The sequence below is a fragment of the Gekko japonicus genome, unplaced genomic scaffold (genome assembly GCF_001447785.1).
Source record: "Gekko japonicus isolate JY-2015 unplaced genomic scaffold, Gekko_japonicus_V1.1 scaffold111, whole genome shotgun sequence".
In the NCBI taxonomy this organism is placed as follows: Eukaryota; Metazoa; Chordata; class Lepidosauria; order Squamata; family Gekkonidae; genus Gekko; species Gekko japonicus.
Window position 1 is genome coordinate 1665650 of NW_015171505.1, and position 27620 is coordinate 1693269.

At 45.1% G+C, this 27620-nt stretch overlaps 2 protein-coding genes across 3 annotated transcripts in view; one reads left to right on the forward strand and one right to left on the reverse strand.

Annotated features, from left to right (window-relative positions):
• Positions 1–3864, reverse strand: part of WDR93 (WD repeat domain 93) — an 88697-nt gene extending 84833 nt beyond the window's left edge. Inside the window, exons 1-2 of the mRNA XM_015419243.1 lie at positions 3814–3864; positions 922–1259 (exon numbers count right to left, since the gene is read on the reverse strand). Coding sequence (XP_015274729.1) covers positions 922–1188 — 267 coding nt within the window. The 5' untranslated portion in view covers positions 1189–1259; positions 3814–3864. The remainder of the gene's footprint in view (positions 1–921; positions 1260–3813) is intronic.
• A 113-nt stretch (positions 3865–3977) lies between these two features.
• Positions 3978–26689, forward strand: PEX11A (peroxisomal biogenesis factor 11 alpha). Of its 2 annotated transcripts, none has more exons than XM_015419249.1 (3): positions 3978–4124; positions 11251–11366; positions 25589–26689. In XM_015419249.1, exons 1-3 carry the CDS (start codon positions 4021–4023, stop codon positions 26155–26157), a joined length of 789 nt encoding a protein of 262 aa, XP_015274735.1. In that variant the 5' UTR covers positions 3978–4020; the 3' UTR covers positions 26158–26689. The 2 variants fall into 2 exon arrangements, with proteins under 2 accessions (XP_015274735.1, XP_015274736.1); XM_015419250.1 differs by having other exon boundaries at positions 3999–4110.
• Positions 26690–27620: the final 931 nt, after the last annotated feature.

Below are 27620 nucleotides of genomic sequence, written 5' to 3' on the forward strand. Positions count from 1 at the left end.
GAGGAGCCTGCTGGTGACCTTTCTAAGAGGAGCGAGCTGATCAAATAGAGAGAAGGGTGCTAGCAGGTGGGGACAGAGGAGTGGGGCTGTAACCTTCCTCCCCCTGCCATTCTGAGACCTCTGGCAGCCACAGGAAGGGAGAAGAGGGGTGCACCCCAGCAAGTGATTGGTGGAAAGACCCCAAGTGCAGAGGTGGGGCACGACAATGATAAAAAAGAGTTACACCCTTCTAAGTCCATTAGAGGAAAGAATGAAGGGTTATAACCTAGCACCCAGCTCAGCTCACCCTTGTGCCCTGACCTGGATGTCCCAATCTTGTCAGATTTTGGAAGCTAAGCAGGGTCAGCCCTGCATAGTACTTAGATGGGAGTCCACCAAGAAAGTCCAGGGTCACTACACAAAGGCAGGCAATAGCAAAGAATCTGTTTTCTCTTCCCTTGAAAACCCTATGCCGCTGTAGGGCTTTTTTGTGGTGCTCTCCCAAGTCCTGAGGGGAGAATTGCTGGAAATCAGTGCAACCTTATATATGAGTACTGGTTATATATATATGAGAGTACTGGCATCTTTTTTAAACAAAAAAGCACCGTGGGATCGCTATAAGTCTGCTGTGACTTGACAACACTTTCCACCACCACCAAATCTGTTGACTTCAATGGCCTTTGAAGAACTCTGCTGATGAGGTCTGCTAATTATCAAAAATTACTGCTATTGTAAATGGTCCCTGTGCTTGCCCTGCATACATTTTAGAGATGCCACCAACTGTTCCCTCGTGCGGCTTATTGCCTTTTTGACCCCCATTGTTTGCAACGTATTTCCTCTAAGCCCATGTCTATGAATATCTGCCAGTCCTAAGTGGCAGCTCCTGTCCCTGGTGAAACTACAACAGACTGATCCTCATTGGTCTGTGAGGGCTGTGACTACCTGGAACTCTGCCGAAGGCCAGTACCGAGTGGGTGGAGGATGCTGTTTCTTCATCACATGGCCCTGCTCCCTGCCCTCGATAATTTCCCAGGCCCGTTCAAACAACACAGTCACCAGTTTGTTGACCATCTGGAAAGGCTGAGGCAAATAATCGATTATTTGGTCTGGATCTTTCAGGAAGAAAGCCTCTCCTTCATCTTTTTTAATCCACTCCTTTTCTGTGGGTGGAGGGATCTCCAGGGGCAGTTTCCGGAGGTAGAAAGGCATCTTTGGTGTTATTCTGCAAACAAGAGCATGGCAGATGAACTTGTTTGTAAACTGTGAATGAAAAAGAAGTCCTGGAAGAAAAATGCAAATAGATTAACAACTATGTCTCTAAAAAGGGGCTCTTAATCATGTTTAAAAGGGCAATTACCTTCCTCACAACTATTAAGCTAATTCCATTTCTGTGTTCCCCCTCTTCTTTAACTGCCCAAGGTGCAGGTATGCTAGACATAATTGGAGCACAGCTAAAGGTGGTAAAGGTACATAGGTTTTAAGGGAATATTTTCAAAACAGGTTATATTAGTTTTTCTTCTGTTCTAGCAGCATGCCAAAATTGCAAGGAAACTAGAGCCACTGGGAAAGCTAATTTTCAGTGGAGAAGGAGAGATACTGCAAACTGTAATATAATCTCTTTTACTTTTTGTATGCTGCCTTTTTCCTCCAATGGGGGACCCCCCCCCCTAATGCTTACATCATTCTTCTTTCCTCTGTTTTATACTCACAAAAGCCCTATGATGTAGGTGAGGCTGAGAGTTTGTGACTGGCTCATGGTCATCCACTGTAGAAGAACGGGGACTCAAACCTGGGGCTCCCAGATCTATAACTACTACAACCCTTCCTTCCTATCCTATGTCTTAATTCTTTTTATGCATGTATTTTAGCTTTGGTTTTGTTTTAATAATGTGGGTTTCTGCTAGTGGTTTTTAATACGTGATTTTATGATGTTTTTCTTTTTTAAAGTTATTTATAGTCCACTTTTCTCACTGAAATTCAAGGCAGATTACATGGAGTAAATCAATACAATCGAACAGGACGGGATATCCAATAAGGCAATGCGGTGGAATTTGGATTGCAGAGATCTGGGACCTACCATAAATCTACACAGAACTGAAGGAAATCATAAGTATTAACATAATGTATTAAACAATGCAAAAGTTACACAATAGGATTCTACTTACAACATGCAGTGTGAATACTACTGTCTAGTATAGACCACAGTCCCTAACTTTTAATCTGTTATCTGCCTTGGTGGCCTTGGAACGGCAGAAAGGCAGGGTATATAGTCTGTAAATAAATAAAAACCACAATGGCTCTCAATGCAAACCCTCTCCTAGTAGAACCAGCTAGAGACTGGGCCGCTTATCTGTCATCCTGGCTAAGCTCACAAGGCTATTTATTGTATTTATAATCTGCCTTGCTGAAATTTAAAAGAAAGCAAAAAGTATTAGGCATGGTATGCTAGACAATACAGAAAATGGAATTACGTAAGTAGAAAACAATGTGGTAGGAGCTGGCTAATACATACAGCAAACACATTATGCATTCTATACACAAGTCCTGGATGCAATCACTCCCACAACACTCTTGTAGCAGCAAGATTTGTTTATTAGGAGACAGAGAGGTTCCAAGCATGAACAGTTTTTGTGTCGGAACTGGGTTCCAGATGCCAGTTCCCCCAATATAATAACCAGGAAAACTCCCACATGCCAAATGACCAATCACTTCTCTCATTCAGCACGCCACAAGTCTGCCTCTGCCCCTATGACCCCTAGCACCTGCAAACTAACAGTTACATTATCTAGAAGCTCTGCCAACTACAAGGTCACACCGAACGGTGAGATCATGCACATCCCAACATGTTTACAGCACACGAGAAGCCCCAGCATGAGAATTATTACTAGGTAGCACTAATCAAGCAAAGTGGACAGCCATAAACAGTCACTCCCTCCTCCCCACTTTCCAGCAGGGAAGATAAACAGGAATGGAAAGGACCAAGGTTACAGAGGAACTGTAGAAACACATGTGAATCCATGTAGAAATACATTGCAAGCGAGGCCGGAGCTCGACACAGACCAGTTCACAGTCTCATTCTTTGTAAAAACCACCTTCCTGAACCATTTCATTGTAATACAGCCCTATTGCCTTTATAAAAATTCCCTTCTGAACATTTCTGCTTTATATAGTCTGCTGAATGCCATAAGATAAAAACGGGTCTGTTTTATGAGATGGGGCAGGGGGGAGAATAATATACACCAACCCTAGTGACAATATCAGGCCTGGCCAGCTTGACAGGGTTCTGCACTGACGCGCTCGCTCGCTCTCTGCTCGGCTCTCAGGGGGTTGCCTGGGGCTACTGCCGCCGCTGCTGCTGGGTCTGGAGGCGCCCGGGTGGGGCGGCTGCCCGTCGGCCTGCCTGTGCTACCCGTCGCCCATGACGGTCAGCGGAAACTGGAGCCGGAGCAGCCCTTTCCAAGGTCCGAGTCCGAGTTGCGCACTCCAAAGAAGGCAGCCAGTTGAGCTTGCTCCCCCCCTCCTCCTCCAATCCGTCTTCCTCCTGCTCCCCCAACCGCCCCCTCCTGCTGCCGGTCCCACCGCCTTGAGCACGCGTCTCCAGGCCTTGCCGGGAGGTTGGCATCTGCGCTCATCTAGAGCGCAGGACAACCTCGGGCCGGCCCTGCCAACCACTAATCTCTTAGTCTAGCCTACTTAACAGGCTTGTTGTAAAGTTTAAAAATATGGAGGGTGGATATTATACTCCAGTATTACTACTAATAATAGCCGCCGCCCCCAAAAAACTCGTCTGTAACATGTTACAATTAATTAATTAGTCTCAGAACCCGCTCTTACTCCCTTTCTACAGGCTCCACAAGTCCAGGCTCGCGTTTGCCTCCCGAGTTCTCCCGTTGCTACGGCAACCTCGCCCGGAAGCGAGCCCTTTCCGGGGTGGGCGGGGCTTGCTGGGGGAGGAGGCTTGTCCGCTGCGGCCCCGCCCCCTCACCCGCGCTCCAGGTTTCCCACGCAGCCTTGCTCCGCCTAGAACCGGTGCGCGCGCGCATGGTGTTGCCCGAACAGGCGGGATTTCTTGGCGATGGAAGCCTTTGTGTACTTCTCCAACCAGACGCAGGGTCGGGAGCGGCTTTTTCGGTGAGGGGCGACAGGTGATGCGGGATCTTCTATCCAAAAAGCGGGCTTTTCTTTGGGTGAGAAAGGGAGGAAAAGGTTCGGGGGCTACCACTCAGCAATAAGTGCCAGGCTGGGGTCGAGCTTTGCGTTGCTTGCAAATCCTGCTGACTTGGGCAACCGTTCCCAAACTCTGCGCTGGGGCATAATCGTGTAAAATTAAATAAATAAATGAAAGAATGGCGGAGGAGGGGACCTGATGCAACTTTGGACTCGCTGCTTTGGAGTTGCGTATATTTAAAGCAGCCCGAGGTGGGACTGCGATTAAGTGGTGGAACAAGCACCACTTGCAGTAGATAAAACTGATGGAATAATTTAAGAGGGATCCTGATGCAACTCTGCATAAGTCAGTGCTCAGGACTTGCACGTTCTTAAGCAGCCTCTGTAGATGGTGGTTAATTCCCCCCCCCCCCGTTGTGTGTGACGGGATTCTTAACTCCTGCAGGCCACTTGTGGAGAAAGCTACATCTCTTTATGAGTTGCTGCTCTGAAGTGCCCATTATTCTAACCAAGAGTAGTGCCCAATATGTCAGTTCTTTTTCTTCTATGACTCTCTTTCATACTTCATATCTTTTTAGATGTAAATAAAGTTGTGCTGTCAGTTTTAATTGGGGGGGATGTAACTCAGCAATCTGGAGTTTGGGTGTGCTGCTCAATGACTGAAGCACTTTCTTCCTGTACCCAGAGGGGTGGGTGGGCTGTTTCACAAAAACATGTACTGCAGAATTTGAATTCTTGCATGTGAATGGGCTCCAGTGAAATACTTGGTATTTGCTGTTACATGGCATGAACTTGTGGTATTAGATGTGCAATTACATGCACCACCCTGGAAAAAGACTGACCTAGACCATTGATTTGCACAAAGATAACATCTGGCAGCCTCCTCTATGGGAGGAAGCATTTGGGTATGCATGAGCCGTTAATCTCAGTTACTGATGATGTTGAAATGATCATGTGATGAACCTGGGCATGGGAACAAGCCCTATGTTTTCTTAGTGAAAGCTCAGACAATCACTTAAATACTAACAAAGAAAATAGGGGCGTGCAGGATTTGCTTGCTGTGTGCACGTGCACTTTTAAGAACAAAAATTTATCAAGCGGACCCAATGGAAGAGAGGATTTTAACAGGATTTTGATCAGTAGAATTTAGGATTTTCTACTTGGCTAGAAAGTAGGCATTCTCCCACAGATCCATGCCATGTGTACATACAACCAACACATGCTCAGTAAAGCTAAGGTTGTTATTTTCAGACTGTTGTGGGGCTCACAAGGTAATTACTGTAGCTTCCAGGGATTCCTCAGTGAGATGGTCACTGATTCTGTAATCCTATCCCAGTCCTATTACACTTTTTGGTAGATATCTCATCCTGTTGATTGCATTGATCAATGTAAAGGAGCTGCGGTGGCTCAAGTGGTTAAGATGCTGAACTGCAGGCTGTGGAAGGTCAGTAGTTCAGCAGTTCGAGACCCAGGTGCCGCATGATGGAGTGAGCTCCCATCTCTAGTTCCAGCTCCTGCCAACCTAGCAGTTCGAAAGCAAGAAATTGCAAGTAGATAAATAGGTACCACTTCGGTGGGAAGGTAACAGTGTTCCATGCGCCTTGGTGTTTAGTCATGCCGGCCACATGACCACGGAAACGTCTTTGGACAGTGCTGGCTCTTCAGCTTTGAAACAGAGATGAGCACCGCAACCCTAGAGTCGGATTCGACTGGCTTTCGAGCAAGGGAACCTTTACCTTTACCCTATGTAATCCACCTTGGATCTCAGTGAAAAAGGTGGACTATAAAGAAATTAAATAATAACAAATAAATAGCAGGTGTTTCACTGAAACCTCCAGATGCTGCTCTTTCTCTGCAGGGCACAATTAGAAGAGAGTACTGGATCTGCTCTAAGAGCACACTTGGTTTGCAGTGGGTAATTATGAGGCCTCACAGTCCTAGTCAGGACTCTGTGTCCCCTGTCTTCAACCTGACTTAAAATAGGTTCTGCCAGGGGCATCACAACATTTTATTTATTTATTTTTGGATTTATATCCCGCCCTCCCCGAAGGCTCAGGGCGGCTAACAACGAGGCACAAGTGCCAAAGTTAAAACAGAATAAAACAATATAATACAAACAACAAAGTGTCAGTGCTCCACTTATCACAAGATGGGGTAGATCTTAATCCAATGGCAACGTTCCAATAACCTGTCATCCCTTCTCCTTCCAGGGTCACCTCGCACCCCGATGGAACCACATAGTGCTGGTAGTGGTGCGCTGCTGCATAAATAGCGGTGGTGGAATAGTAGTAGTGGTGGCGGCTCCTACTCAAAAGCCTGGTGGAAGAGCTCTGTCTTGCAGGTCCTGCGGAACTGAGAAAGGGCCCGCAGGGCCCGGATCTCCTCTGGGAGCTCCTCCCACCAAGTAGAAGCCGCCACCGAAAATGCCCTGGCTCTGGGAACAGCAAGTATAATATCCCTGGGGCCTGGAATTTCCAGGAGATGTTGACTCCCTGACCATAGTGCCCTTGGGGGAACATATGGGGAAAGGACTGAGAGAGAGAACAAGGAAGGATTGAGGGGAATTATGCACTATACATTTATACCAGCTCTACTGTAGTTTAACTGTGTCAGTTCCCACCACCCCAAAGCCTAGGAATTGTCATTTTATTTATTTATTTTGTTAGACTTATATCCCACCCTCCCCACATTGTAGGCTCAGGCGGATACCAACATATAGGTCTACAAAAATGCTGATTTGCAATTAAAACAATTCATAATTTACAATTAAGATCTGCAATTAATGTAGATTTACTAATAAAACACATTTTATCCTGTACAGTTGCTATGGCTTTTTTGCTAATGCAATAAATATTATTATTATTATTATAAAACACATTATAATCCATTTAAAATCAATAAGATCACCACAGACTAAAACAATAATGTGCCTCAATGGATAATGTTGTGGTCCCATTTGGCTTCTAGGAACTGTGGTCATTGAAGGGGAGGCCAAATCAGATGGAAGACCACTGCCTCAACTAAAAGCCCGACGGAAGAGCTCTGTTTTGCAGGCCCTGCGGAACTGTAACAGGTCCACCAGGGCCCTGATCTCATAAGATAGCTCATTCCACCAGGCAGGGCCCAGGGCCAAAAAGGCCCTGGCCCTAGTTGAGGCAGGTTGAACATCCATAGGGCCAGGGACTACCAGGAGGTGTTGGTTCGTAGAACACAATGTTCTGTGGGTCTCATTAGGGGAGAGGTGGTCTCGAAGATATGTGGGTCCCTGGCTGTATAGGGCTTTAAAGGTAAGCACCAACATCTTAAAATGGATCCAGTATTCAATAGGCGGCCAGTGCAGTTCACGCAGCACCAGGTGGATATGTGCCCACACAGGCAGTGACATCAACACCTGCGCCGCTGCGTTCTGCACTAGCTGTAGTTTCCGGAACAGCCAACGGAAGCCCCACGTAGAGAGAATTACAGTAATCTAATCTGGAAGTGACTGATGCATGGGTCACCGCAGCCAGATTGCGGGGGGTGAGGTATGGGGCCAACTGTCTGATCTTCCTCAGATGAAAAAAGGCAGACCTGGCAGTGGCAATGACCTGGGCCTCCATAATCAATGAATCATAGTCAGTGAGGCCTCCAAAGTCAACCCCTAGGCTCATTCAGCAGAATTCTTCACATCAGCAACAGAGAAATTATTAGGGGAGAAGTGGCTCAGTAATCGACCACATGTTCCATAAGTAGAAGATCTAAGTCCAGTTAAAGGAATTAAACGTGCTTTATTTCAAGGTCAGAATTGTCTACCCTGGCTGGCAGACTCTTTCCAGAGTCTCAGGAGGAGAGCTTTCATATCACCTACTCCCTGAGCCTTTTAATTGGGAGTGTTGGGGATTGAACCTGGGACCTTTTATGCAAAAGCATAAAAACCAATAGCATACATAACAATGGACAAGCAAGCTAAACAAATACAAGGGGAGCGTGGCATCGCAGGGAAGGAGGATGGACGCATGGGTCTGCTAAGAGCTTTAAAATTAGAAGATGAAATGGACTTAAGTAATAAATCACAAAAATGGAAACCAATAGAGCTCCAGACACCACTCAAGGACAACGCCATAAAGAATTGAGAAACGCTGCCAAGAAACCTCAAATCTTTTAATTGCTCAGAGGCAAAATTATTGCTTTGTCATCATACCTTAAAAAAGAAAAAAATAAGTTCATAGCAGAAACGATGGCAAAAATTAATCAGCTGGAACTAGACCATAAAAAGACCGGAAGTCAGAAAATTTATAAAAAGTTAGCTGCAAGAAAGTTACTGGAATCAACAGAGATCTCTCAAATCCAAAAAAATCTTCTTTACACTAAGCAGCAATATTGGCAGAAATCCCCATAATCTTTAAAACTATTAGCTTGGAGGGTAAAGGATAAGAAATTAAGATCAAATATAACTCAAATGAGAGATAAGGTGGGAACAGTAAAATATTCCTCTAGATCAATTGTGGAGATTTTGGTCTCTTTTTATAGCAAATTGTACTCATACTCCAGTCCAAGTCCTGATGACATACAAAGTTTTCTATCCTCCACGAATATAACACAACGGTTGTCTGAACATCACAAACAAATACTAGACAACCCGACTTCTGAACAAGAAATACAAGACACGATTAAAGGGCTGAAAAACAATACCGCGCCAGGGAATGACAGGTTTACTTCGGAATTCTATAAAGCTTTCAGCTTGGTCCTAGCTAAACCTCTGACAGAAGTTTACAATAACATCATGACCAGTGGTAAGATGCCACCCTCGTGGTCCTCAGCAATGTTAATCCCTGTCCCAAAAGAAAACAAAAATCCATCTCAACTATCATCATATAGGCCCATAGCCCTGTTAAATCAAGATTACAAAGTGTTCACCTATGTATTAGCTAACCGGCTGAAAAAGATAATTGCTAACTATGTCAAAGAGGACCAAACGGGGTTTATACCTAAAAGAAATAAGCTGATAATATCCGGAGGACACTGAATGTGATTAACTACTGTAAGAAAAAACAAAAAGAAGCCTTGATCCTCAGCTGAGATATGGAAAAGGCCTTCGATTCCGTTTAGCCTCAGTATCTACTAAAGTTACTGCAACATATGGTATTTGGCAAATCATTTATGGCAGCTCTAAAAACACTTTATGCAACATCCAAAGCTCAAGTCAGAGTGAATGAAATTACCTCAAAGCACTTTAATATACATAGGGGAACCCATCTGGGTTGCCCGCTTTCTCCGCTGCTCTTTGCCATTGTGATAGAACCACTTGCAGAGGCAATAAGACAAAATAAAGATATAGCTGGAATAAAAATAGGAGAATATGAACATAAAATTGCTCTCTATGCCGACGACTTGGTCCTCTACCTCTCAGATCCAATTAACTCTCTGAACATATCGCATAATATATTAAAACAATTTGGGCAGATCTCTGGGTTGGTTGTTATCAAAGCAAATCTGACATATACCCGATAAATTTAACCCCTAAAAATATCCAAGAAATCAAAACAAATGTTCAGTTTAATTGGGTCACAACAGTTTGGCGACACTTGGGTGTTTTTATACCTCTTGATTTCAAGATGCTTCACTCATAATTTCTGTAAAGTATATAAGGAAGTCAATGCACAACTGAAAGCATGGGATAAACTGAAGTTATCATGGTCAGACAGATTGTATCTAACCAAAAGTTTTATTTTACCCAAATTTACATTTTTATTTAGAACTCTGCCAATAGAGATAACAGCTGCAACCTTTAAAACATGGCAAAAACAAATAGTTTTTTCTGGGCTTACAAAAAACCTAGGGTAAGCAAGAAATTTCTAAGTAGATCTCCAAATATAGGCGGTCTAGGATTTCCTGATCTCAATGCCTATTACAATTCTGCGAATCTTGCCCAAATATTAAAAATGTTACATAAAGATTCAGATGAAAAGTGGATTCAAATAGAACAAAATTTTACACTTCCTCTAATGCTACAAGAAACTATCTGGTCAAAGACAGCTAACAGATCTCCCCAGATAAAAGACAATAGCTTCTTAAACACTTCCTTGAAAATTTGGGACCATTTGAAAAACCCAGCATAAGAAATATGGGTCACAAGTGATGCTGAGGGGACATTTTTATAGGAAAACCTTCCAAATATCCTCTGCAGCCAACCACCTCTGCACTGGTATTTACAAAGTAGACATAAAGTTAGCAACTCTGCCTGTTAATATGTGCTTCCCCTTTTGAACTCAGTAGCTCAGTCAGCATAGAAGATGGGATAAGAAAAGCTGCAGCACTGAGTTCCATCTCTGGGTCTGGAGGGAGGGAAATTCTCCCAAATTTTACTCAATCCAGGTAATTGGGGCATTGGGTCACCCAGGAAGGCCAAGTGAAGATTCAATCTGGCTCTCCTCATCTAATATCTTGACCACTTATTTATTTAGTACCTATATATCTCTCCCACCATGGAGCTCAGGGTGGCTCCATGCTTCTCCCTCTCCTCTGTTTTATCCTCACAACAGCCTTGTGAGGTAGGTCACACTGAGAGACAGTGACTGGCCCAGGGTTAAGTCTGGGGGCAAGTAGAGGTCTGTACCTGGGTCTTCTTATCCAGCACTCTGATTACTATACCACACTTTCTTCTATCACCTGTGGAGTCATTTAAAAAAAAAAAAAAATTGATCTCACTCCCTGTTCTATGAATTGGTGCACCCTTGAAATTACTGGGTTATTTTTTGCTGTCAGGACAGTGTAGCAGTTGAACCACTGCTGTGTCTGTGTGGCTATTGGCATAAGGCTTGTGTGGCTGAGATTCATGGGGAGAGTATCTTTGTTTGGGAAAAGCAGCAAAGCTGTGAACCCTAAAGTGTAGAGAAACTGCTTATTAGGAAGGAGTCTACAGGAATAATGACATAGCCTTTCTCTCCCTTGGCAGTTTTCTGGGGTGGTTTCGTGTGAGGGAATGTTTGTTTTTGCCTTGCTGATCTTGCTTCTGTGTCTTTCTGTTTGCCCCCCCCCACACACTTCATTTTGCAAAAGAGCATTCCTTTTCCTCTGCGAATTGCCTGCCTCACCTGTGATATGAATATTTTTCCCCCATTCCAGTGCAACTCAGTATACGTGCATGCTGCTTAGCTATGTGTTAGAGAATAAGAGTGGCAGAGAGGAGGTGGTAATGAAGCTCAAACACCTGGAGTCTAGCATGAGCTCTGGCCGCAAGTGTAAGTATGTTACCATCTAAGAAGTGCTCTCTCTCTCTCGCGTGCACTCTCTCTCTCTCTCTTCCCCCCCCCCAATGTTTTTCCTTCCCTCCAAATTCTTTAAGGCAGTGGGCATGATTTTAAAATTCCACTTCCCCAAGTTTTTAGTCTTTAGGGCTGCAAAGATATACTTTGAGGTGCATGCCTGCAAAAATTGCAGAAGTCAGAAGAGGGTTGCTGGCCAAGATTTCAAAAGGCAGGATTCACTGTTTTCTTGCAGAGTTCTCTGTCTCCGACTTTTACTTCTTTGCATAAGAGAGATTGGATTTATACCTCGCCCTTCACTTGGAGTCTCAGAACAGCTTACAAACTCCTTTCCCTTCCCCTCCCCCTCCCCACAACAGATACCCTGTGAGGTAGGTGGGGCTGAGAGAGCTCTGACAGAAACTGCTCTCTCAAGAACAGCTCTGACAGAACTATGGCTTCTCCAAAGGTCATCCAGTAGCTGCAAGTGGAGGAGTGGGAAATCAAACCCGGTTCTCCCAGACTAGAGTCCGTGCACTTAACTACTACACCAGGGTTTAAAAACAAATTTCGTAATTAATGCACCTTGCAGATTTCAGCTTCGCCTAACACTGAATTTGGATTGCATAGTTATAGAACATAGTTAATTCCATTTTTTTTAGCATGGAATATATACAACTGCCCTGATCTAGATAGCCCAGGCTGGCCAGATCTTGGAAGCTGAGCAGGGTTAGCCATGGTTAGTACTTGGATAGGAATCACTGAGACTTGGTGGGATGATTCTCATGACTGGAACGTGGATGGGTATGAGTAGTTCAAGAAAAACCAGAAGGGTAGAAGAGGAGGCGGAGTGGTGCTGTATGTGAAGAGAGGGCTAGATTGTCAGGAAGTTCTAGAGAATGTGGTTGACAGCCCCGTGGAAAGTATATGGGTGGAAATAAAGGGAGGTAGGACAAAGGGTATTGTTGTTGGAGTCTGCTACAGACTGCCGGAATAGGGACAAGAAATGGATGCTGCCCTCCTGGAACCAGATATCAGAACCTTATAATTATGGGAGACTTCAACTTCCTCAATGTGTGGTGGGAGACAGGCTCAACAAAGCGACAAGAATCACGCAACTTCCTGACCTGTCTGGCTGACAACTTCCTTTTTCAAATGGTGGAGGGGCTCAGCCATACTGGACTTAATATTAACCAACAGGAAAGAATTGGTAGACAGAGTGAAGGTGCTGGGGACCTTAGGGGGAAGTGACCATGTCCTTGAATTCCAGTTGCTGTGGGGGGTCAAGGAAGTTCGTAGCCAGACTCATAGGCAATGTTCCCTCTAAGCTGTGGAGTCTTGTGATCCTACTTGGTGAGCTACCGGCATTAAAGTTGCGAGCGGGCAGTTTGGCTACTGCATAAATCAGTTTGCTCTGGAGCCATCCTTCCTGAGCCAAGACAAGAATGTGTGAGCCAGAGGCTAAAAAACTGTGAGCTAGCTCACACTGACTCAGCTTAGAGGGAACACTGCTCATAGGTTAGATTTTCGTTGGGCCAACTTCAACGAACTCAGAAACTTGATGGGAGTCATTCCGTGGGGGAGTGTGCTGGAAGGGAAAGGAGCGAGTGAAGGGTGGGCTCTTCTCAAACATGAGCTTTTGTGAGCTCAAGCCCTCACTATTCCAGCAAGACAGAAACATGATAAGGGCACCAAGAAACCGATGTGGATGAACCGAGAGCTCCAGAATAAGCTAAGGGAGAAAAGGGAAATGTTCAGGAAATAGAGGGAAGGTCAGACTCTAAAGAGGAGTACATGAGAGTTCCTAGGTACTGCAGATCAGCCATCATGGAAACCAAAGCTCAGTATGAGTTGGGTCTGGCCAGGGGGGGCTCGCTTCACTAAGAAAAACTGCTACAGATATGTGAGAAGCAAATGCAAGGTAAAAGAGGCAATTGGACCGCTTTTGGGAGTAGAAGGAGAAACTCTGGTGGAGGACAGAATAAAAGCAGACAGGCTTAATGACTTTTTTGCCTCTGTTTTCTCCCTGAAGAACTCGAGCCCGTCTAGAGATGGTAGAGGACATGACAGGATACCTGAGTGTCCAGTTGACATTGACAGGGAGGTTGTGGAAAGGCACCTGGCTGCACTGGACAAATACAAATCCCATGGGCCAGATGGTGTGCACCCAAGAGTGCTCAAAGTACTTTCTAATGAACTTGCAGAGCCTCTGTCCATCATCTTCAAGGCCTCCTGGAGGACTGGGAATGTACCACAAGATTGGAGGAGAGCAAATGTTATCCCAATCTTTAAGAAATGGAAGAAGGATGACCTGGGAGACTACAGGCCGGTCAGTCTGACTTCTGTTGCTGGGAAGATATTAGAGCAGATTTTAAAGGGATCGATCTGTAAGCATCTGAAGGACCACTTCGTGATCTGGGGAAGTCAGCATGGTTTTGTCCCCAACAGATCTTGTCAGATCAACCTGATTTCCTTCTTTGATCATGTGACGAGCTTAATGGATCGTGGAAAATCTATTGATGTGATTTACCTGGATTTCAGTAAAGCTTTTGATAAGGTTCCCCATGACATTCTGATGGGCAAACTGGAAGACTGTGGACTGGACTATAGGACAGTTTGGTGGATAGGGAACTGGTTAGAGGACCGCACACAAAGTGTGGTGGTCAATGGCGTTTCATCAGATTGGAGGGGGGTGCTGCAGGGCTCGGTTTTGGGCCTGGTACTTTTCAATATTTTTATCAATGATCTGGATGAAGGGGTAGAAAGGCTACTCACTAAATTTGCTGATGATACCACATTGGGAGGAGTAGCAAACACCCATGAAGACTCTATGTGGAGGGGAGAGCTGTGAGAATGGGGGAGCTCCTCCTTACGTAGACCATGCTTGCTTTTGCAGTCGCAATCAGTGTTCCCTCTAAGCTGAGTTAGTGTGAGCTAACTCACAGGTTTTTAGCCTCCAGCTCACACATTTTCATCTCAGCTCAGAGAGGATGGCTCCAGAGCAAACTAATTTATGCAGTAGCCAAATCGCTCGCTTACAACTGTAATGCCAGTAGCTCACAAAGTAGAATTTTTGCTCAGAAGACTCCACAGCTTAGAGGGAACATTGGTTGCAATGCATTCTTTTTCTTAATTCAGCTTGTTTGAACAATTGCACAACACACAGAATCTCTGGTGCAAGCTATGTGAGCATCAAGGGGAAATATCAGTTATTGAAATAGACACCATTAATCGAGAGCACATGATTTATTTTGAAGGGCAGCTGTTGGCTTCATTTCAGAAATGTGTCAAAAGGGGGATGTTGTGCCTGCAGGGGAGGGAATGCACTTTATTCCAGAGGCTGGGATCAGCTTCTTTCCAAACTGTCTCACCCCAATGAGATCAGGAAAACGCTGTCTCAAGGCTCGTGGTTGAGATCATTTGACAGTTCTAAAAGACTCATTAGGTGGGAATGATGGTGATAAACAAACTGTTGTGGTTTCAGTCTAGGTATTATCTAAATGTTTGCAAAGAATTGCCAGAATGGAATGGCTGGGGATGAGTACAGCCTAGCATTAATAGAGGTGTTTAGAATTAAAATCCTGCAAACTCACACACTGAAGGTAGAAGTTATTTAAATTCCTTTTGCATCCTACTGCTTTGACTTGCCTCAAAGCAGTATGTGAAGCTTATAATATTGAAGAGGATCAAACCAACTAATACTTGTCTAACAAGATTGGAGGGAAAGTTCCATAAAAAGGTGATAAAATAAGTGATGTAAAGCTTGTTCAAGATGGTGGCAATTCCTTCCCTCTTTTTCTAGAAAATAAAATAATAAAGCTTACATTGTAATGTGCTAAAGAAAACTCACTGGAAAAGACAATAAAGCTAGGAAAAGTTGAAGGCAGCAGGAAAAGAGGAAATCCCAACATGAGATGGTTGACTCAATTAAGGAAGCCATGGCTGTCAGGCCCAAGACCTGAATAAGGCTGTTAACAATACGACATTGTGGAGGTCATTAATTCATAGGTCACCATAAGTGGGGTGACTTGATAGCCCATAGCATGGAGAAAGGATTTTTGCAGTGGGGGCAAATGTGCCAGAAATTAAGTCTCAGGCAGAAAAAGAAAGAGACCTCCCCATAATATTAGAACTCGGAGGCACCCAATAGAATGAATATGGACATGTGGAAACACTTCTTCACTCTATGAGTAATTGAATTGTAGAATTTGCTGATGGATGTAGTGATGGCCATGAGCACAGGTGGCTTTAAAAGGGGATTAGACAGATTCATGGAGGAGTCAGGCTCCTGGTTCAATCAACTCGTTGTCTCATAGAAAAGCTTTATTAAAACTAAGAGTAGTGATACACAGAGAGATTCTTTGTTCAGACTGATTAAAACATCTAAGATTACAACTTGTAATCTTTCCTTTTGAAGTGCAGAGGAAAGATCCTTCCCCCCCATTCCCATGAGAAAGTTAACACCAGCCAACCGCTCTATACACACGCACATTTTCCCCCTTTTCATCTCTCCTTCCCTGGGTTTATGGCAGATCAGGCTGAAGGATCAAACAGGCATTTGGCAGAGTCATTTACATAGCAGAACGGTGCCCGACTCTGACATACTGCCCCCCCTAAACAGGACCCCCACACACACAGTTTGTCAGGGAACGCCCTATGGAACCTCCGAACAAGGCGAGGGGCACGCACGTGACGCGTGGCCACCCATTCATTCTCTTCCGGACCAAACTCCTTCCATCGGGCCAAATAGTGGAGGGCGCCCCTGCGGAGTTTGGAGTCCAGAATCTCCTGAACCTCTTGATGTGGCTCCCCGTCCAGCCACAGGGGTTCGGGCTTCGCGGACTGAGGATCTCCAGTCGAACACCCTGGGTCCCGTTTGAGGCAGCTTATGTGAATTACTGCATGTAAAGCCCGCAGGGATTTCAGCAGGTCGACCTCTACCGCAACCTTGTTTATCACCCTTAGAATTTTAAAGGGGCCCACATACTTCCAGCCCAGTTTTCGGTGCAGCTGCAGAGACCCTTAATGTTCTTGGTGGACAGATAGACAGAATCACCAGAGGTCAAATCCCATCCAGGGGACTGCTTTGCATCAGCATATTTTTTATAGTCACGTTTAGCCTTGTCCACCATTTTTCTCAACACCTCCCAGTTCTTGGTAACATTATGCCACCACAGTTGCGCGTCCCCCTCTATGGGTTGGGAGAGGTCTACAATCGGGAGAGGAACCCCTCATACCCGTACACCGCCTTAAACGGGCATATCCCCGTGGATGAGTGAACAGAGTTATTATATGCAAATTCAGCAAAAGGTAAAAGTTGCACCCAGTCAGTCTGTTGATGGTTTATATAACATCGCAAGATTTGCTCCAAAATTTGGTTCGTCCTTTCTGATTGTCCAACAGTTTCGGGGCGATGGCTTGACCTCATCCCCCTTTCTATGCCCAAGAGCTTCATGAGCTCCTTCCAGAACCTCGAAACAAATTGCGAGCCTCTGTCAGATATTAATTTGCATGGGATACCATGCAATTTGATGACATGCTGCAAGACCATAGCGGCCAGTTGCTTGGCCGTGGGGATAGATTTGCACGGCACAAAATGGGCTTGCTTAGAGAATAAATCAACTACCACCCAAATTACCATTTTTTCCTTACTCACAGGCAAATCAGTAATGAAGTCCATAGAAATGACAGCCCACGGATGGAAATATTGTTTTGTTTCTTCTTTTAACATTTCCATAACACCTTTTTTATCCAACAAATCTTCATTTATTCTCCAAAGAAAGGATTTATTCCTTTCAGTAGAGGTCCACAAAACAGGGTTGTGATCCGAGTTACATCTAGGCAGGATTTCTATTTTTTGTGTTTTCATTGACAATTCTTCTGACATCCAAATCATATCAATTCTGGAAAAAGAGCAATGTCTATTGGAATAAAAAGTAAAATCTTTCTGCGTTGGGTTCCATTTCCTCCACACATCTTCTAGTTTTTCCTGTTTGACTAGTTCAAAAAAGTTCTTTGGCAATTTTCCACTAATTTCGTTGCCTTTTTGTGATTGTCTATCCAGCCGATCTATAGTTCCATTAAAGTCTCCGGCCAAAATAACTTGATCATAAGTTTGTCCTTGTAGGTGTTCAGTTAAGTCCTTAAAGAACTTTTCTTTTGCTCCATTGGGTGCGTATATATTGACCACCAGTGTCTTTTTCTGTTGAATCATCACTTCCACACCCACATATCTTCCTTCCAAATCTTTGAAAATTTCTTTAGGTTGTAAATCCTTTTTCACATATATCACCACACCTTTTTTCTTATTTAAGGCCGAGGAATAAAATTCTAATCCCAATTTAACATTTTTTAAATATTTGGCATCCAGTTTTCTAATATGAGTTTCTTGCAAGCATATCAAGTTACAATTTTGTTTTTGTATCCAATAATTGATTCTTTTCCTCTTGTTAGGTGAATTTAATCCATTCACGTTCCATGACAACAATTTGTAATCCATTGTAGATTCTTAATTTAAAGTTCTCCAAAGACGTCAGAATTGTCCGCCTTAAATTTATAAAAATCCGTCACCGACCTGATCTGGACTCTCCCACCTTTGTAAGTAAAGGATAAGCCTTGTGGAATTTCCCATCTGTACCTAATATTCAAAGTCCTCAGTTTATCCACCAAAGGCTTATACCTTTTTCTGTCTTGCAGTACTGCTCGGGGGAGTTCTCTCATCACCATAATCTTGTTTCCTTCCATTTCAAAAGGGACGGTGAATTGTTTCTTAAAAATATCTTCTGTAGTTGTTCTTGTTACAAATTGTACAATAACATCTCTTGGTAAATTTTTCTTTTCTGCAATTCTGGAGTTCACTCTGTATATCAAATCAAAATCAGAGTCCATTGTCCCTTCATCTTCTTCCAAATATGATGTTATTGCCTTCATCATTTCATCTCTTATATCTTCATTTTCCTTCTCTTTAATGCCCCTGAATCTCAGATGGGTTTGCATCCTTCTGAACTCCATCATTGTTTCTGATCTTCTAAATTGCTGAGTCAAAGAATCCTGTTTTTCTTCCACTTGTTGCATCTTCTCTTCCACTTCCGTAGTTTTGGTTGCATTAGCCTGAATCTCCTTTTTGACTCCTTCTATTTCTTGCTTGATTGAAGTTATCTCAGTAGTGACCAAATCTTTAATTGCCGCTATGTTCTTCTCCTGAACCTCTTCAAGTTGTTTCAGATGAATCTGAGTCTGCTTTGCCATTTGTGCCTCCAGTTGCTTTTCAATCTGTTCCCCCATCCTTTTTTCACTTTGTTCTCCCATAGCTTGTATTGCTTCCAGCATCCTTTTCTCCATTGCCTCCATGGCAGCATACATCTCTTTCTTATCCTTCTCCCTCTCTTTTGACATCTTGGGGGTTGGTGTCAGCCTAGTTGGTGTTGAATTAGTTCTTGGTCTCACTTTTGGCTTAACGTCAGGATCAGAGTCAGCTCTTTTCGGTCCTCTTCTGGTCTCCGTTTTGGTGCTTTTCCTGCGGTGCGCAAATTCACAAACAAACAGTCTCTTCTAAAGGGTAGCCTTCAATCAGCCATTCCCTTCTATTTTCGCTTTTAAAAACCCTCTAAAAGAAGTTTAAAGTCAAATTTAAAGTCAGGTCCTCCTCAAAATGTCGGGCGCAACTTCTCTATGGTATTCGGGTATAGAGTAGGTCAGGTTACCGTATTCCAGGTCCCGTCTGTTCGTATACACTCACTTCCGGTTCTGCTCTCTTGTAGCTCCGAGTCTCTTCCTGTTGGCTTCCTGTTGGCTTCAGCCCTTCTTTCAGGGCTTCCTCTTCCTGTTCCAGCACCTCGGAGTATTTTTTTCGTTACACCGGCCTGCTCCTCCCGCGATACAGTTCGTCAGTTTCGGTTTTCGGCTGCGCACATATCTCAATTCCCACCGCAGGAATGTTAAACAATGTTCTTTTTTACTGTTTTAAAGCCTTCAATCAACTATTTTCTTTGCCGGAATCGGATTTCTGGGAATATTTAGTCATTTCCTGCTCAACCGCTTGTTTCAATTTTTATCTTATCACAGTTCAGGTAAGCGGCACGTTTATTGTTATCTAGCACGATCAAATCGGGTTTCGCATTGCTTCTTTTCACTTACTGTTGTTGCCCATCTTCAAGAGGTCGGCTGGTAGAGAGCTTAAACCGGTAATCCGGCTCGAACGGCCGCTGCAGAGTTGCTTGGCACTTGCCTTCTTCGGGGGAGGAGATCAAAGCATGAAACGGCTCCTTCGGGAGCCGGATCACGCCAACCTCACACTCCCTCTTAGGCGCTGCTGCCTGCTTGTCCCCCCCCCCTATTGCGATGGGGAGAAAATAGTGTCAATCGCATCAGCAAGGAAGTTCGCCTTCCCTGGCAGGTACTTAATCGTGAATTGGAATTTGGAGATGACTTCTGCCCATCTGACCTGTTTCACGTTCAGCCTTCTAGGCTTACGGAGGGCTTCCAAATTCTTATGATCTGTCCACACTTCACACGGCACTCTCGCCCCTTCCAGCCAATGGCACCAGGTGCAAAAGCCAAACGCACTGCTGCTGCTTCCTTGTCCCACACTGCCCAGTTGCGTTCGGCCCCCGAGAACTTTTTGGACACATAAGCCAACGGGTGCAACTTTCCATCGGGGCCTTCTGTAAGACTGCCCATCGCGACGTCCAATGCATCAACTTGGACAATAAATTGTTTAGTCTCGTCAGGATGATGCAAAATTGGCTTGGAGGTGAACAATGCCTTCAGTGCCTCGAATGACTGTTGGTATTCCTGGGTCCAGTGTAGTTTGCATGAACCTTTAACTGCGCTCAGGCCCCTCCCCTTGGTTTTCAACAGGTCCATTAGGGGCAGAGTTACCTGTGCAAAGTTCAGGAGGAAGGTTCTATAGAAATTGCAGAATCCTAAGAAACTCTGCAGTTGCCGCCGTGTCTGGGGGGCCTCCCACCCCAACACATCCCGGACCTTCCCTGGATCCATCCCCAGCCCCTGCTGGGTTATGCGGTAGCCTAGGAACTCGATCTCCATCTTATGGAACTCGCATTTAGACAGTTTAGCATATAGGTGGTTCTCGTACAAGGCGGTGAGCACGTCGCGCACGAGTTTCACATGCAAGTCCATATCTTGCGTGTCCACAAGTACATCATCTAAATATGCCACCACCCCTTTGAACAGATGCTTGTGTAGCACTTCATTTATTAGTTCATAGAAACTCCCGGCCTGCCACTCAATCCAAAAGGCATCACCAAGTATTCAAACTGCCCTAGCGGCGTGTTAAACGCTGTCTTGTATTCATCCCCCTCCCGGATGCGCACCCTGAAATATGCATCGCATAGGTCCAGCTTGGTGAAAACTCGCCCCGTCGCTGAGCAAGTCTCGGTGAGCAAGTCTTTGATCAGGGGGAGGGGGTAGGCATTCGACATGGAGACAGCATTCAGCCACCGGAAATCGGTGCACAATCTCAAACCCCCGTCCTTTTTCTTCCTGAATAAAACAGGGGCGGCGAACAACGACTTAGCCGGGCGGATGAAACCTCGTTCTAGGTTTTTATCTATGAATCTCCTTAGTTCCTCTCACTCTGAGGGGTTCATAGAGTACAGTTTCCCCTTTGGCATCTTATGCCCTGGGAGGATTTCTATAGTACAGTCAGTATTCCCATGGGGAGGTAATTCATTCGTTTTTTTCTCTTCAAAGACTTTCCTTAAATCACGATACTCGGGGGGAATGGCTTTCAGCTCCTCTCGCGCCAAACACACTTGCTCCAGCACCGGGTTTGGCTCTGCCCCCCATTTCAGGGCCCACTGATGTGCCTTGCACCGGGGGTCCAGGAAAGTCAAACAGTCCTTACTCCACTGTATGTAGGGATCATGTGCCCCTAACCAGGGTTTCCACAGCACCATCGGGAACTGAGCCGTGGGATGCACTATGAAGCTTCATAGTTCCCATTGTCCCCCCACCCCAGTGGGCAGTTTTACAGTCTAATATTGGCATGACTGCATCGTGGTGCCATCCATCTGGGAAAACACTACTGGCTCACAATTTTACAACTGCGGCCCCGAGTCCAGTTACTAACGAGGGGCTGATGAGGTCACGTGAGCACCCGGAGTCTATGAGGGCATGCACTCGGATGGAAGTGCTCACATCGGTATTCAATACAGTCACAGCAAAAAACAGGGAAGACCCATTTCTCACCAAATCCTGCGCCGGTGTCTGGGGGACCTGCTGGTTGCCGCTCTTCACAGCAGGTCTCTCTGTCGTTTCCCGCTGCCATTGGCTCGTCTCCCTCGCTGGATGAGGAGGTGCTAGAGGACAAAATTTCCGCTGCTTGCAATGCACGAGGCAGCTGCTTCTGCTTCCCGTGCCCTTTCTCCTTCTTGTCTCATCCCTTTCTTTCTTGCCATTCACCTCGGGGGCTTGCTCCATCGCTTCTATTCCTGCCCGGTCCCTCACATTTTAGGCAGAGCCCTTTCTTCAGTCGGTGCTCCCGGTCACCTCCCTTGGGGTTCCCCAGGTTTCACCCCTCCGTTCCGCTCTGTGCGGCGGCCCCTTGATTTGAGGGTTTTTGATTGTACAACTTCACCAAGTTCAACTGGTTCTTGGCTTCGCACGCTACCTGGATCCACCCGGCTAACGTGAAGAAGTTTGTATAGAAAAAGTCTTTTCTAAAATCCTTCCTGCCTGGGCCAGATGGCCTTAGCTGGTAACACTCCCATGTGATTTCTGTCACCTGTGCAGATGGCCTGCCAGATGGCCAGGCTGCATAGCCATAAACAAGACATTTTAACACCTTCGCCAGGATAGAGCGACATGCAGGCGCCTTCCCAAGCCTGGGAAGAGCTATGCTCAGTACATTAGCACATCAAATGCCAGTAGCTCACAAAATAGAATTTTTGCTCACAATACTCCACCGCTTAGAGGGAACATTGCTCCCATGTGATTTCTGTCACCTGTGCAGATGGCCTGCCAGATGGCCAGGCTGCATAGCCATAAACAAGACATTTTAACACCTTCGCCAGGATAGAGCGACATGCAGGCGCCTTCCCAAGCCTGGGAAGAGCTATGCTCAGTACATTAGCACATCAAAAGCATTCCCTGACATGACACATGGTCACTGGAAGAGGCTGGAGTAGGATGCCCAACTCCTAGCCAATCAAAACATACCTTTCCTGACAACGCATGGTAACCAGAGATTGGACACGCCTCCCCACTCTCTCACTATTGGGTAAATGGCCATACCTGGTGGTGACGGAAGGGGGGTATAACTGCAATAATCCCTATGGGAAAAAAGAGGAGTTCCTCTCTGGAGACAAAGAGTTCTTTTTTTTTCTTTCGGTAAACAAAGTTTTATTATTTTCCAGTCATAGGTATTCCACATTTATCCATTAAAACTTTTCTTTCAAGCATACATAAACAATTACTTACCCTATAACCCATACTCCATCCCCCCTCCTGTGGCTTCCCGCAATGCTTTCACCCCCTTCCCCTTACTTATATATATTTCATCAGTTACTAATATCATATTTCTAATCTCATTAAAAACATAAACAATTACTTACCCTATAACCCATACTCCATCCCCCCTCCTGTGGCTTCCCGCAATGCTTTCACCCCCTTCCCCTTACTTATATATATTTCATCAGTTGCTAATATCATATTTCTAATCATTTTAAAAGATAACATCTTTTTTGTCACATCCCAGTTCTTTTCCAGATAGTTCTTAAAGTCCTTCCATTCTTCAAAAAATTCTTCGTCTTCTTTGTTGTTCAATTTCTTAGTAATTTTATCCATTTCTGCCATGAACAGAACTTTATGTATCCAGTCTTCAATTTCTGGTACTTTTTCAAGTTTCCAATATTGCGCATATAGCATTCTTGCTGTCGTTATTAGGTACCAGAATAAAGTTCTTTTTTCCGCATTAACTTCTTCCATTTTTAGTCCCAAAAGCAGAATTTCCGGTTCTTTTTTAAAGGAGCATTGTAGTATCTTCTGCATTTCACTATGGACAAAGAGTTCTTTCGGATTGGCTGCTTGTTTATACCATGGGGTTCCTTTTCAAGATTCCCTGGTGAGACCTTGGTAACTATGGAATACCTCTATTGTGTAGTTAGAGCTGAACAAGCTATAGATACAATTTGTTTTCTTATATTTTGCTAGTCTCATGTTATATGCATGCTTGTGCACTGAATAAAGGTAATATATAATCAATATTAACTGGACTTGTTTCCTCTGTTGCAACCTGATTTCTAAGACTGAATCTTGTGTCTAAGCCGTTCGCCTAAGGAGGCTACCACTGTGTCAATTAATTGTTCGCAGCCCTGGTACAGAGCTGGTAAAGTTGGTACATCCTATAAATCAAGGAAGAGTTTAGGATCTCTGCTCCTGATCTTTGGTGGGAACCTTTTAAAAAGAGATCCTGGTGGCAGACTACTGGTAAAGCCTGGAGAGTGTACAGACATTATCCTGGGGTTTGTTTAACTGTTGTTGAATGCTTGGTTTCTCTCCCATCCCTGGACTGGGGAGAGAGAGAAAACTTTGACAGGGTTGTCTTGTGCCAACACCTTCTCCAGAATGACCACATTCAGTCCCGCTCTGTAGAACTCGATGAGGACTTCTTCCAGCCAGCCCAACAACTTTGCGGCTGTTGTTTTAAACTCATCTGAATACTCTTGCACCGACCTGGTCCCTTGGCGAATTCCCCGCAAACGGGTGCAGGCCTTCTCGTGTTTTAGTGGATCTTCGAACTGGCGGCGGAAGGCCTGCATGAGCGCATCCACATCTCTCAACTCTGGGGTGGCCACGTTGTACAGCCCCACAAACCAGTCGGCCGCTCCATCCCGGAGTCTGGATCCTACATAATCCACTCGTCCTGAAATGTTGAGGAGTTACTTTTAGAGTATTAGAGTACTATAGTACTTAACAGCCCCTGACACTTTGTGGTTGGCTCTGCCTCCTGGACCAGCCATTTTGTGGTTTCACCCACCATCTTGTGTCAGAATTCCAAAGGTGCCTTCAGGCTCAAAAAGTTAGTATAGTGGACCCCTTCTGTCCTTCCTGTTCTTGTTTTTCATGCTGCTGCTTTTAAATCCTATTTTCAATCCTCTCTTTCTGTTTTTGTTTAAAAGATTTAACCTTTGTATTTCCTGTGCTGTGGTCCACCATGTTAATTTTTAGGGATGAAGAAGCCAATCAGTATTTTAAATAATGATGACAAATAGTTGTTGAGGCCCTAAATTTGCCCCACCCCAACAGAAGGCCAAAATCACATGCACATGTTCTCTGAAGCACTGGAAAATAGTGAAGTGATTTCCAGTCATGCAGTCTAAGAGTATATTTACAACTGCCTTTCTATCTGCATGCACCCAGCACGGAGGCAGAGGCTAAAAAGCACCTCATGTTCAGTTGGTCTGAGCTGGAGGGCATGAAAATATCAAGTGGATACTGTGGAGGCCGTGATATAAAGAGGGGCTTGTGCCTTTATCAGCTGTGGAACGACCCTGATGAGATTCAAAGCTGATCTTGCCCTACTGGGTTTTTTGGGAGGTCTCTTTTGGGAGGCCTGAGCTCACTCACTCTGTGTTGCTCCTGTTGATTTTAATATATTTTGAAGGTGGTGTTCCCAATTGTTAGGAGAGTGTCGTTTTGGACCCTTGTATCGCTGACTGGAGGTCCACCTACCTTGGTAGGCATCCCTGTATGTAAATTAGGTGCAATGCAACTCTTTTGTTATCAATGGCCGACTAGTATCTGGCTTTGGAATACTCTAGCACAGGTTCTCCAATGTAGTGCCTGCCAGTACTTTCCTTGGCACCTACCAAGCTTTTCAGAAAGGGCTTCTAAGGGAGGGCTTGTTATTGTTTCCCTCGTTCAGATGAAATCATTTTCCACTAGAAGATGAGGGTGACTGGTCAGCAACTGGTTTTTTAGAGTGTGGTTCCATCACCCCTTCAGGATTTCCTTCTTTCCAGGAGGTGTGAGGAGGGTGGTATTCTGTTTGGTTCTACCTTCTGAGGCAGCCGCTTTGGGTTTGGCTCCACTTCCTGTGGGAGCCATTTTGGGGAGGCAGTCACTACCTCCTCTCAAAATCCCAAAGGTGCCTACCGCCTCAAAAAGATTGGGGATCCCTGCTCTAGCAGCATACACAGAGAAGCCTTCTCACAAAGAAGAACATCCAGTCCTAATGTTTGTGAATTCTCTTGCAGTGTTCAGACTCGGCAACATGGTGCATGCCATCGTGGTCGCCCGACAGTCCAACCAGTTGCCGGAGCTGGTCCCCCGCTTCTGCCTGACCGTCTCCAACCTGAACAAGGCCCTGTACTTTGTCTGTGACATGCTCCTATGGGTGAGGAGTGTGGGGCTCTTTCCAAACATTGACAAGAAGAAATGGCGCAAGCGGGCCAACAAATGCTATTACTACTCCCTGGTGATGAACCTGGCTGAGAATTTGTATGAGCTCTGCTGCTGCATGGAGCAGACAGCGCAGACGGAGAAGGCTCAGAAGGACTTGCCTCCTTGTGGCCAGCGAGTCCGGAGTTTTGTTTCCCATCTCACAGGGGGGCTGCAGCCTTTTCTTCTCCTCCTTTGCCTCACCTTGAGGAGGCATCCTCCACTCTTGCTTGACACGCTGAAGAACCTTTGCGATCTCTCAAGCCCACTGGATCGGCTGGGAATCTACAAGACCAACCCAGGAGTCATCGGGCTTTGTGGTATTATCTCCTCGCTGGTCGGAATCCTGACAGTTGCCAGTCCGAGCCTGAGGCTGAAACACTGACTTGGGAGTTTCCCTGATAGTTTATGGGTGTTTTTGTTCATCTCCAGTTTGGCTCTTTGTATATAAAACAATGGAGCTTGTTCTCTGAAGCTAGCTGGCTGTGCTTTTCTCCTTGTTTCCTTGTGGCTTTATGAAGCAGCACCCTTGTGGAGAGAGAAGAAGTCATTTATGACTTGTAAAAAGATTAAGCAAAACCTTATTTGAACTATGCAACAGAGAGAGCAAATAGGTATTGAACTTGCTCCTAGTCCAGATTGTGTATAACACCATAGGAGACAGTGGTGTTGGGGAGGTGGTAGTTGGTGGTGATCATAAAAATGAACCACTGCACAGGTCTTTTATTCTCCTCCCCCCTTTTGCAACAGGGGCTCTAGGGTTTTTGTTTTGGTATTGTTTCAAAACCTGCATTGCTTTTTTGACCAGAGGCAATAATGAAACAAACAACCTGGCAGGCTAGCCTGATCTTATCAGATCTCGAAAGCTAGGCAGGATCGGCCCTAGTTTGTTCTTGGATGGGAGACTAACATGGAAGTCCGGGGTTGCTCTGCAGAGGCAGGTAGTGGTGAACCACCTCTGGAATGCCTCTTGCCTTGAAAACCCTATAGGTTGTTCCCCTTGGTGGGGAAGGCAGGGTATAAATCAAATAAATAAGTCAGCTGTGACTTTACAGCAAAACAAAAACCATGGAGGAAAGTAAAGCTCCTGTCCAACCACTTCCAGTTTTATTAAAAGCTATTGTCCATCTCCTGCCAGCTTTTGACTCACTGTTGCCTCTGATCAAATAGAATCATAGAATGTTAGAGTTGGAATGGACCTTGCAGGTCAACTAGTCCAACCCCCTGCACTCTGCAGGAACATAGCTGAAAGATAGCCCTACAACATACCTCCACTTGTCGTCCAGCCTCCGCTTGAAAACGTCCAGCAAAGGAGCATCCACCACCTCCTGAGGCAGTCTGTTCCACTGCTCAACCACTCTTACAGTTAGGTTCTCCTGATATTTAGCTGGTAACGGCTCCCTTGTAATTTCCACCCACTAGATCTAGTCTTGCAATCCAGAGCAAGAGAGAATAAATCCGCTCCATCTTCTACATGACAGTCCATCAAATATTTGAAGACTGCAATCATGTCCCCTCTAAGCCTTCTCTTTCCCAGGCTAAACATACCCAACTCTTTCAGCCTTTCCTCATAAGATTTGGATTCCTCCAACCCTCTCACCATCCTGGTTGCCCTCTTCTGGACACGCTCATGCTTGTCAACACAATGTGGTGCCCAAAACTGGACACAGTACTCCAGGTGGGGCCTGACCATAGCAGAAGAGAGCGGAACTACCACCTCCCGTGATCTGGACACAATGCTTCTGTTAATGCATCCTAAGATTGGGTCAAAACCCAGTCAGCCACTCAGAAGCTTTATGGGCTGCAGTGTTTGAAATGCAGGAGCTGGGATAAGCTGTGCCTCACCTG

What these genes read in the sequence shown, in the direction of transcription:
- PEX11A (XM_015419249.1), top strand. Translation starts at nt 4,021, where the DNA reads ATGGTGTTGCCCGAACAGGCGGGATTTCTTGGCGATGGAAGCCTTTGT. An exon ending in TTTTCGGTGAGGGGCGACAG is followed by an intron (nt 4,125 to 11,250) that starts GTGATGCGGGAT and finishes CCCCCATTCCAG; the next exon opens with TGCAACTCAGTATACGTGCA. An exon ending in CATGAGCTCTGGCCGCAAGT is followed by an intron (nt 11,367 to 25,588) that starts GTAAGTATGTTA and finishes ATTCTCTTGCAG; the next exon opens with TGTTCAGACTCGGCAACATG.